The sequence below is a fragment of the Rhinichthys klamathensis genome, unplaced genomic scaffold (assembly GCF_029890125.1).
Source record: "Rhinichthys klamathensis goyatoka isolate OS25496 unplaced genomic scaffold, OSU_Roscu_1.1 h1tg000040l_1, whole genome shotgun sequence".
NCBI classification, from domain to species: Eukaryota; Metazoa; Chordata; class Actinopteri; order Cypriniformes; family Leuciscidae; genus Rhinichthys; species Rhinichthys klamathensis.
Window position 1 is genome coordinate 3,514,816 of NW_026606587.1, and position 12,551 is coordinate 3,527,366.

Genomic DNA, 12,551 nt, shown 5'->3' on the forward strand with positions numbered 1-12,551 from the left:
AGCACAGCCAATGACCGAGCTCCCCGTTCATCTGTGTATGCTGTGCAGCCACACTGCGTTTTAAAAAAATGCTTCAATATTCTCGAGAAAAGAAGTTTTCCCATAGCGTAAGCTACTTACGCAATACTCATTCCCTCATCTCAGGGAACCGAGGTTACGTTAGTAACCGAGACGTTTCATGTGACAACTGGAATTAAAATTGCAATTGACATGATAATGGAGCAAGTAAAAGAATTCCACATGTCTGATTTCGAAGCTGTTGAAAATATCAGAATTAACTGTGGTTCTCTCTGCATTAGTTTCTGTAAATCCTTGGAGGATGGATGCCAGGATGGGCCTGACTCCACCTGCATCAAAGCAGGACAGCGGAATTGTTAGAACATAACCTGAGATACGGGAGATGAGTGAAAAGACACTTCAAGAGGCCATTCACACCTCACAATAGCACATCACTGCATGTATGGCCTCCCAGTATAGAACTGGAACTAAATTTGTAACACAATTGTTATAGATTAGATTCCACCCATCTCCTAGACATGAGCACTGAACACACACCTCCATCACTACACCCTCACAGGATCACCACCTGTGCGGTTCTATTGACCGATCTAGACGGGCTTGCAGGTGGAGGGAGTCATGATAGCTCGAAGTACCATCGATTTTTGCACAGAACCTTCTGTCGTCAGCTAGAAAGCTAACAATTAAGAGAACTTTAATTTTTCAGCAAGATAATCCTAAACTCGCATGAATCCAGAAAATCTATGGGGGTCCTAGGGCCGCGCCCCGGTAATGCCCTCGCGATTTGACAGATCTGGAAATTATGATTTACTCATATTATTCCAAACCTGTATGACTTTCTATATTCTGTGGAACTCAAAAGATATCTTGAAAAATGTCACAGTGTGTTTTGTCCATAAGTCAATGGGGTCCAATGTTGTTGTGAGTTTCATGGGCAACAAACAATTGACATTTTTCAAAACATCCTCTTTTGTGTTCCACAGAAGAAAGGAAGTCATAAAGGTTTGGAACAACATGAGGTTGAGTAAATGATGACAGAATGTAAATGTTTGGTTGAACTGTCCATTTAATAAGTAAGAGAATTGAAGGGATGGCTTTTGAAGCCCATACTAAAACCACTGGTAGAGGTGCAGACAGTGGTCAGGGAATCTCTCCTCTGACCAGGGCCGGGTACAGGGAGGTGTCCCGGTGGCTAGAGCCACTGCCCCTCTGCCCTCATCGCCTGCTCCTGGTCTTCTAGTGCTAACAACTTGTGGAAAATATCCATGTTCTTGGAAGATAAGAATTCTTGTCTAATCAAATTACTGTACCTGATCTGATATAGGCTAAATAACACCAGTGACGGCTGGTGAAAAATATCTTATGTGGGGCTGTGGTGCTGCACCCAGATTGTGGAATGTTCTTCCTCAAGACATCTGTCAAGCATCCACCCTTTTTTCTCCTTCAAAAACCTATTAAAAACAAATGTTTTCTCTTAATATAACTCTTCAGCACAGTCTGTAAATTCTACCTTGTTATGAATATGTTATTTGTGACCCTGGATCACAAAACCAGTCACAAGTAGCACGGGTATATTTGTGGCAATAGCCAACAATACATTGGTCAAAATTATTGATTTTTCTTTTATGCCAAAAATCATTAGGATATTAAGTAAAGATCATTTTCCATGAAGACATTTTGTAAATTTCCTACCGTAAATATATATTTTAAAAAAATGTGAGTGAATGCAGCACAATCGCTAACATAAATGGACAACTTTAAAGGCGATTTTTTTTGCACCCTCAGATTCCAGATTTTCAAATAGTCGTATCTCTCCCAAATATTGTCATATCCTAACAAACCACACATCAATGGAAAGCTTATTTATGGTATGTATGAGTAAATCTCAATTTAAAAAAAAATTGGCCCATAGGTTTTGTGGTCCAGGGTCACATTTGTTATTTTGATAAATTAAACAATTCATTTTTGTTAAATAAATATACTGTCATTAAAATTTTCATTTTAAAAATACATGAACAAAATTATTAAAAAAATGTAGTCTGAAACCACTGAAGGAGATCCCAAAACAATTTAATATAGTTTTACAGTACAGTAGTAACAAATAAATATAATATTTTATTATATTGTATTTTATTATATATTTAATTCATATCATATATATATATATATATATATATATTTTAAATATGATGGTTTCATTATAAATATATATATATTTTTTTACTTCATTGTCATTATACATAGCCTCTTTGGTTTTAGTGGCGTTAAAAATCAGATTGTTTTCTGAACACCACAGGGCCAGGTGATGGATCTCTTTTCTGTATGGGTCACCCAAATTAATATATGAGATTTACTATTTGAATCTAATCGTCATGTCATGGAAAAGTCAGCCAGCAGTTTATTGTGATGCTAATTATTGTGCCTTTCACCCCAAATACCATACTTTTGAATATTCTTCCATTATTGAAAACCTGTTGCCTCATTTACCTTGAACAAAACTAAAAATGCAACAAATGCCCTTTGTCTCAAAATAATAATTCAATAATAGTGATTCTCATTTGCTGCATAAATCTGGATCAGCCAAATTTCCACGTGCATCATGAAAAGCATTTATTAAGAAAAATGCAGAGCTGAATTTTTGTCTAAAAGAGAATGAAGTCAAATGCGCCTTTTACCTCGGTGCGCCTTTAGCCCACGTATATATTAAATTAAATGTCTAATAGTTTCATTCAAGATGAGGCAGCTCAGAGAGTGAGGGAGAGCCCACTGAGCATCAGCCAAATCTGACAGTTACAGGTAAGACTGTTAAACTGTCCGACAGTGTGATAAGAAGAAAGATAGATAATTAAATTATTTGAATGATATAGCATAATTACAACAACATAAATAGAATTAGCACTAAAGCCTAACAATATTGTATTTGCAATATGTTTGTAAAAGGTTTGTTATTCAATATAGTAAAGAAACAGAACATGATTTTAACTAGATACAGTGATGTCAGAGTAGGGCTCATTTTCTGATTGGATGCTGTGATTGGGAGGCTTCTACATGATCAGGGATCAGCAGCTCTAGCTGTTATTCACTCCAGGACTGTTTGATATGGTGTTTGCTCTACTCACTTCTGAATGAACAAGGGAGATGTATGGTGTCCTGCTTATGCTCACTGTTATTGAGAGAACTGAGACTCGAGGTAAGTCAGAAAACTGTCTATTAAACTTATATCTGCTGATTTATTAAGTAGATAATAATAATTCGTTACATTTCTATAGCGCTTTTCTGGGTACTCAAAGCGCTTTACATGGAAGGGGAAATCTCCAAGGGGGTAATCCATCCGCCGGAAACCGAAGCTTCCCCTGGGGCCGCCATTGGCTATCAAGCCACCATTCCATTGACTCCCATTCATTTTGGCGTCACTTTGACAGCGAATAACTTTACATCTGAGGCGTTTAAAGACTCCATTTGTCCATTATTTATTTCTAAAGAAACACGACAATGTATAAAAGGCTCCATTACCTTGTATCTTACGTTATGGCCCCGTAGAAGCAGTTTTTGTAAAAATAGCTTAACGATTCCGTCATAACCACTCGACTCTCTGTCGCACAGTAGAGAAATTACCGTATAGACAGGAGGAGAAGCTCGCAGGCAATCGGGGGGACGTGGATGCATAAAATCCGCAAGGGCGAAGCCCATAGAGAGTCATCAAGTTTTAGTTTTTGTATGTGTCAATGCTCAGTCAAACATTGTCTGACCAGAATAAATACAAGTGTTATTATACCAAAGCAATGAAAAATGCTTCACAACATCATGTGGAATTAAAACATTGAAATTGAGACATTCTCATCTCTAACTTGTTTAAGACAACACAACATAAGACTAAACAGAAATAATATAAAATGACTGATCAATTAATGAAACAGTGACATTAGTAAAAAAAAAAAAAAAAAAAAAAAAAGATAATGGATTAAAATGTATAATAAATGATTATATAATTGAATGGAAAATTAAATTGTTGGATATAAAAAAAGAAAAGAAAACAACACAAATGTATGGTGGCTCTCTTGAAACCATTCACAAAGGTTGCTATTAAGAATCCATGGTGCGTTCACACCAGACACGAATAGAGCATCTGGCGCGAGTGATTTCAATGTTAAAGCCGCCTTTCCACTGCACACGACATTCACATACACATACGATTGTCGCATTTCGCCCCTGTCAGTCGCACGGAACTTTGAAATTGGTCGTGAAGCAACAGTTACCCTCGGCTGTTCACAATGGTAAAATTAATGATTTGAATGAATGTAATGCATGCATGAATATATCCACACAAAACAAATGACCCTCAATACATCTAAAATAAAAACATAGTAGATTTTATAGACCTAATCGATATAAATATTGATTTAATAATTATAAAATATTTTTTTCTGCCATAATTATTAATAACCGACATTTTACCGAAATAGCGTTTACAGAATAACATTAAAGAGTTCAAATATTGGTAATTCTAGCCTTGCGCTCATAGTTTTATTTAGAATACATCACATCCGGTCGGCCGGTCGCATACGGTCTATTCGCAGAAGTTCAAATTTCAACGGATCCAAAGCTCAAATCGGATCCGAATTTTCGGCATACGCATATGATCGGAACTCTCTGCAGCTCCCGTACGACTATCCATTGGAAATGAATGACTTCCGGTCCAACGGCTGTCATTTGTCGTGTGCAGTGGAAAGGCGGCTTAAGGCTGTAGATCCACTTGTCCGTGCGACACTTCTGTCGCGCCGCGCTCCACTTTATTCCTATGGGTGACATCACACAATCGTTGAACGCGATGCGTCTATCCAATAGAAGTAGAGCACATGGAGACTGGGGAAGTCTCTCGCGGGTCCCATTTGTTCTAGACGTCCTACTACAAAAAAACACGCCCATAGCGGTAAACTTGAGGAACGCCCATCAAAGTACAATGTGGGGAGGCATCGCGACACCACGCGCCAGTCGTGTCGCAAAAGTGGATCTAACCCCTTATTTACACTGCACATGTCTGCGGCCCGTTATGGCTGCGACACGGCTACCTCTCCGCGCCGCTTCGCTAAAGATAGGCGCCTAGTCTATTTTTGACGGACGCCGCGTCCAAGCCGCACCGTATACAAAATAAGTAAAAAAAACTCTGTCAATTTCAAAATAAACACCCTGTGCAGAATCCCAATTGTATTGTATCTACCAATACATCCTTGGTAGAAATCATAGACTAAGGTAGAAACCAAGCGGCAACCTCCCTGTCTCTCTATTGAAACCAACACGGAAGTGAATTAAACTGCAATTCATCGACTGGCCGCTTGAGGCTGGCAGCAAAAGTGAGTCAAATCTGTATCTCCCCCATGTTAAAATGCCCAACTTTACAGCAGAAAAAAATATGTTTACAGCCTGGTGTCAAATAGTGGTTTTGGTCTATATAGCTAATTTTGCCTTTCATGAAAACTGTGAGGGGGGGGAATTTTTTTACAACTCATCCGTTTAAATTATATTAGCTTAAAGTTCTGCATAATGGCGTGGCCACTTGAGTGACAGGTGGATCGCAGCTGCTGTCACTGCTAGCTGTTTGTCTGCTGTCTGTTAACGTCACCCTCAGCTAATTCCAGCAGCTGCTGTACTTGCCATCTCTGCCGTGTTTGTGCTTTTTTCGGGATTATTTAATACAATTTAATACACGCCACGCGTTATAACTTCCCCCACGCCGTTGGATTCCGTCGTTGTCGAGTATGGAGAGAACAACCAGCGCTGTATTTCCAGTTGTTTCCCTCGCATCATCGCATGCACTAATGGATATCTGACAATTTCGTTGCTTTTTGGAGTTTAGATTTAAAAACGTCTATAGATCTAGAGACCACACTCATTATTCGGTACCGTTGCTCTCACGGAACAGCTTATTTAACTTTTTAGTGTTAAATAAAAAGTACCGTCAGATGAAATCCTGCAAGTGACAGTGCTTTCTCTCCATCCATGCAAAAGATGCTGCACACCCTTGAATGAGCGTCGATTTCTAGTGCATTAACTTGAACTTCTGGGGTAATATCTTTGGTTTAACCCATGACCCAGACATGTGATGCCGCGCTGACTGACATGTATGCGCATGAATCACTGTCACACGCACACCCTCAGAGCAATATTGTAAGTTACTGCATGATAATAAATTTTTAACTAGCAGAACAATAATGCTTCATGATACACACAGTCTCACTTTTAGTTACGTCTTGTAACTATTATAGAATTTTGAAGGGCAAAAACATGAACTTAAACTATTGGCTTTACTTCTTCAATCAGCTGTCACTTTAGCGCTAGGCCAGTAGCATATAGCATTAGCACCTCAGCTCCACCCACGTCCCGCCTCTTTGCCCATTTTATTTTATCCGGGAGTGACGAGAGGTGACGCGCTGCCTAGATGGCGAAGGCCGGCCCCGCCCACTTTAGGCTTCAAAAATGCTCTTCAGAAACCTACGGGTGACTTCACGGACACTACGTCCATATTTTTTTACAGTCTATGGTAGAAACCCAAAAATCAAGAAAAACCACGTCGGACAGGCAAATCACGTGGTCTCGCGCATCCATTCGCTTCGCTTCTGAAATGCTCCTGGTGTGAGTTGGCACCGCGTGAAGGACGGAATAAAACCTTGTCGGAGCCGTAATGCGACGCAGATGTGTGCCGTGTAAATAAGGGGTTAGTCAATGCAAAGACGCGTTACGCGCGCGAATACGCCTCATTTGAGCGTCTGGCGCGTTAAGGTCCTTTCACACTGGACGCAATTATGACGCACGAATAATTTGCGCGATGGTTTTATTTTGTGAGCAGCTGTTTGTGTAATGAGTGCTTCCACACCGAACGCGAATGTGCTGCGGCGAAAAAACGACTTTTATTTTATTCGCTTCGATGTCGATTTTTCTTTACTTTTGCGGCGACAGAAAAGGCTTCAGCCAATCACAACCAAGGAAATTGCATGTAAACGTAGCCCCTGAAGATTTTAAGAGGACAGATCACCTTAAGCAGACTGCCAGACGCTGCTCCGGATCGATTGGTTCCCTGAAGTTTGTGGTTTGTCTAGTCCGATGCGGTGCCACTGTCTGAAGGAGCTCCTCAAATTGTCCCACAGACATCCGAAAATAAGTGCGGAACCGGCCATGATAAAGTTTTAGCTCCTGTACAAGATTAGAAGCCTATACTCCCCTTCAGACTCTCTGTTCTTCAAGATTGGGTGCACCCAGTGGCGCAAAAAGTGGGTATGCGCTATATGCGGCGCAGCAGTCCAGGAGGGCACTGCTTATGTCTCTGCTGGTCCCTTTCACTATTCCCACCCTCCATTCTTTTCAGATAATTGTACACCCCTCCTACCTCCTGATACCCCACCTCCAAAAACCTTCACCACCCTTCAACCTCCACCCTCTCAACAGGGCTGCATCTGCTCTAAGCCAGTCAGTTCCCCCAATCCAAATTCAAACATACCCGAGTTACAATTGTCATCACCCCTGCCTTCAGAGGATGACTAGTAATTTAAGTCATCTTGTAGTTTTTTTTTCTAGTTTTTGACTAGTCAGGATGACATGTTTTCTACTGTTTTCAGGCTTTGTATTAAGGAGAATGTCAAGTTCATAGTTTTTTTTTTTTTTTGGAAGAGCATTTTTTTCTTATTGTAATGTGTATAAAATGTTTGATATATACACAGACTGGAAAATGTTAATTGTTTGAATAACAGTAAAAATAAATACAAGTTCAGCATTAGGAATGTTGTCTTATCTTTTATTACATTGTTTACATTTATTATTGAGCAAAATATGTGGTCAGTGCCTCCCTGATTCTTACTGGCTGGATGTCTGCAATGCCCAACGGGTCAACAGCACCTGGTGGTACATCAGGAGGTCCAGCTGCACTTGGATCTTCACTGTAGGCCTCATTGTGTTTTTCACAGATGTTATGCAGAGTGCAGCATGTGGAGATAACTGTAGATATGTCCACATCTAGACGTTTTGACAGGCACCTCCACCAACCTTTTAATCTTCCGAACGCACACTCCAACGTCATTCTAGCCCCGCTTAGTCTCTTGTTAAAATGACGCTGGTGTTCGGTCAGATTCCCAGTTTCCGGGTACCCCTTCATTAGCCAGGACCGAAGTGGGTAGGCTGGATCCCCCAACAGCATGATGGGCACTTGTGTGCCCTGGATCTCCTCAGTGGTCTTTGGTCATGAAAATAACAAATTACAACTCTTACTGAAGAGGACTGCTGTGATAATGACATTACTATGCAAATCAAGGGAAATGTTTTAAGTTATATAATTGCACGTCAATATCATTGATCCATACTTCATGACAATAACTTTTAGCATGATTAATAAATATGTGAGTAGATAAAGCTGGGATAGTTCAGTATAGTTTATGTACATACCTTTCTATACTATGTATGCTTTGCACACACTGAAGGCTGAATTTGAGTTTACAAGAAAAAATAACTCGCGTTTGGAAAGAGGACTCCTCTTTCTGCCTTCTCGTAGATAACAGAATTACGAAGAACCCTGGAGTCATGAACACTTCCTGGCCATCCGATGTTGATGTTTGTGAAACTATTGGGGTAGAGGTATTAATTGTACATTAATAAAGAGAAAAACATGATATCTGAGTAAAGACAGTGACAGAAACAAATGAAAGACATGTAATAACATGTAATAGCATGTAATAACACAATAACATGGGAAAAGGCATAGCAACAACCAGGGAGACAAATCAATATAAATTATGTATGTCCTTACCAGTATTTGTGGTCCACAACTGCTTCCAAGATCACAGAATGCCATCCCTTGCGATTAAAATAATCTGTATGGTTCTCAGGTGGAGCGATGACTGGGATATGACTCCCGTCTATAGCCCCGGCACACTGAGGGAAACCCCAGCAATTTTTAAATCCTAGAAGTACGTTTTGGAGCTCTTCACCTTCTGGCAGCTTGATGTACTCGCGCATCATCTCATTTCGCACGGCATGGCAAAACTCCCGGACTATTAGGCATACTGATGCGTCACTTATGCCAAACAGTCTTATGCTCCTGTCGCGAGCCACCATAGTCCAACTCCAACGCGCTTCTGCACTGAGATTGCCTGGCGAAAAATTGTGTCCTCGTAAGAGAGCATTGGTGACAAACGCACACACAACATTTCAAAAATTTCTCGTCGCATACGAAAGTTGCTGACCCACAGTTCTTGACCCCAGGTTCCAACAACGCGATCCCACCAGTCTTGAGTCCTTTGCCGCATCCAAACCTCCCTTTGAACCGATGTTGCAGCGATCATTGCTAAATTCGCCCAGGCTGCAACAAGGGCTCTCCTTTTTTTTCTCCGCCATACGAGACTAATGTTTTGCTGACTTTTTTGCTGACTTTTCAAAATATTGTGGAAAGCAAAACACTGGATAATTGTATTCGCATCTGCATCCATTGCATTTCGTGCTGTTTTACTTCCTTTTCCGGGTCAGAACGTCTACATTTGGTAGTTTCAGCAGTGTATTTATGCAAAAATCGGATACGGGTCACTTTTAAAAGATAATGTAAGTGGGTCATCAAAAAAATCGGGTATAATCAGAAAATTATAAATGTGTAAATGCAGCCCCAGGGGATAATATCGCGAGCGGGCGGGGGCGCCGTGAGCACTGAGCGAGCAGGTACAAGTTGAAAAAGATGGATAAAGCAAAAAAGCTGTCGGGGCTAAAAATAGAAAAAGAAAGAGGGAAAATGAGATGGCATGTCAATTGATGCGCCAGCAGCTAAATAAGTGGATGGTCAAAGGCAACAGATAGGATTTAAAGTGTGACGTCCACACATCTAGGCTAGGAGATTCCCCGGTGTGCCGACGTGCTTTTTGGGCCGATACATCTAATAGGCTATTTTTTTTTCTGTCTTTGTTTTAACGGCCCATAAAACTCGTACATCGGCGGCCCATTCATTTTGTTTTGTTTTGCTTAATTGGCGGCACTGGGTTAGTGCCGAACCTCTAACCTCTAAACTCCACATGAGTCTGTTTCGCCCAATGCTTTTTAGTCTGTTGCCTTTTTGTCTGAGGCTGTTTCGTCTGATGCTGTTTCGCCTGATGCCTTTTAGTCTGATGCCTTTTAGTCTGAGGCTGTTTCGTTTGATGCCGTTCGCCCAATGCCTTTTAGTCTGATGCCTTTTTGTCTGAGGCTGTTTCGTTTGATGCCGTTTCGTCCGATGCCTTTATGTCTGATGCCTTTATGTCTGATGCCCTTTTGTCTGAGGCTGTTTCGTCTGATGCCGTTTCGCCCGATGCCTTTATGTCTGATGCCTTTTTGTCTGAGGCTGTTTTGTCTGATGCCATTTCGTCAGATCCTTTTGTCTGATGCCTTTTTGTCCGAGGCTGTTTCGTCTGATGCCGTTTCGCACGAGACCTGACACCTGTTGTTTTTCCTGAGACCTGAAGCTTTTCAGTCTGAGACGCGATGCCGTTTTGTCCAATGACTGAACCCTTTTAGTCTGAGGCATGATGCCTTGTCTTCATATGTCTGAGGATGTCCTAAAATGTACACCGTACTGGTGGACCCAAATACGGCGACGATGATCCCTACGCCGCTGTTCTGCTCTCCAGAGCAAATACAGAACGGTGACTCTCTCGATGAATGCTCGATCAACATAAAAAAAGATGGCCGCCAACGGGTTTCGATTACGCGTGACGTGCGTAAATTTCGCTCTTGACGTGCAAATGGATTCAAAGTGTTCAAGCTTATAACTAGACACGGTAGGCGCGAATTTGATGCGCTATTCGCGTCTGGTGTGAACGCACAGTTAATATATTATCTATTTAATAGCACTTTTTTAGGGTTGAAAAAACAATTACTATCTTGTTTTAAATAGTTTGTTTTTAAATACTATCACTGTACTGATTGCACATCAGATAAAGTTCATCCTTAGTTATTCATTTCATATTATCCATTCTGGCTAATATCATCACAATTTATCTGTTTCAGTTGTGCACAGGGATTTTGGATTTATTGGATGTTCTGATACAGAGAAAGAAGTTTTGTATGGATCTGATGGAGAGGAAATGGTCCACTTAGACTTCATTAGAAAAAGAGGAGTACCAACAGCGCCTGACTTTGCAGATCCTGTCAGCTTTTCTGAAGCTTATGATGCTGGTGTTGGTTTATTAGACCTCTGCAAACTTAACTTAGACGTAGACATTAAAGTTTACAAACCCTCGGTCGAACAACTAGGTAAGACACACATTGCATATTATTATTATATTTTTACATGATGGATATATAATAGATATAATAATCTGAAGTTTACATTTTTGGAGATGTGCAAAGAAATTAGCTGCTGAAATTACAAATATAATCAAGATTTTGGTTTGCAAGATTTTTTTTAATCTTGTAGTCCAAGATAAAATGTCCACTGAGGTCCCAAAACCAAGGTCTATTTCTCTGTGTTCACAGACATCCCAGATACTTCCATCTATTCGAAAGATGACGTGGTGCAGGATGTTGAGAACACCCTCATCTGTCATGTGACTGGATTCTTCCCTCCACCTGTCAAGGTGTCATGGACTAAAAACAATCAGATTGTGACAGAAGGCACGAGTCTAAGCCAGTACCGCTTAAAAGATGACGGCACCTTCAACATCTTCTCTGCTCTGAAGTTCACGCCTGAAGAGGGAGACATTTACAGCTGCACTGTGAACCACAGATCCATTCCAGGCCAACCTAAAACCAAAACATGGGGTGAGGCACTGCTTCATGTAGATTCAGGCTACGTTTACACATGGCTGTCAATGTCATGTGATCCCCTGTTCTTGTCATGTGATCCTGCCAAGTGTTCCCCACGTGAATGAGTCATGTTGTCATTGATTAATTGTTAAGTCAATGTTCATGTTTTGTTTTCAGTTTCATGCCATGCCTTTTGTTTTATATTTGATCATTTGATCAATATATTTGATTTTACATTCTGTGGCATATGCATCATCATGTTCCTGTGTGTTTCAGATGTTGATGTTGCCCTCCCCAGTGTTGGTCCAGCTGTGTTCTGTGGAGTGGGTCTGACTCTTGGACTGCTGGGAGTCGCTGCTGGAACTTTCTTCCTCATTAAAGGAAACAACTGCAACTGAAAGCAGTTCAAAATGAACACATTCTTATTTTGTAATTCTGAATTTTTTTGTACTTCTAATTAACATGACAAATAATGTTCAAATTTGGTTGGGGTCCGTCAAATTATTGTTCTGACACAGCATGATTTTCCTTCATTTGTTCAAATATTTGTTCAAATATGAATGATCCAAATGATTTTTTTTTTTTTTCTGTCAGAAGTCAAGGCAATGCCATGCAATGTATTGAGGTGCATTTATTAGAAGATCACTAAAAAAGTGGATCTCATCTTCACCTGATAATGTTCTACAGTACAGATGTTTTATAGAAAAGTTAATGTCAACAGACACAGGGCTCTGACATTAAACAAAATGAAACACTGAAATGAAACACTGGACAAACAATATTCT

The 12,551-nt window shown here is 40.5% G+C and overlaps 1 protein-coding gene across 1 annotated transcript; it reads left to right on the plus strand.

Moving 5' to 3' along the window:
* The first annotated feature begins 3,141 nt into the window (after positions 1-3,141).
* Positions 3,142-12,166, plus strand: LOC130081929 (rano class II histocompatibility antigen, B alpha chain-like). Its single transcript, XM_056246655.1, has 4 exons — positions 3,142-3,208; positions 11,029-11,274; positions 11,497-11,781; positions 12,043-12,166. The coding sequence occupies exons 1-4, from the start codon at positions 3,157-3,159 to the stop codon at positions 12,162-12,164; spliced, it is 705 nt and encodes a 234-aa protein (XP_056102630.1). The 5' UTR covers positions 3,142-3,156; the 3' UTR covers positions 12,165-12,166.
* Positions 12,167-12,551: the final 385 nt, after the last annotated feature.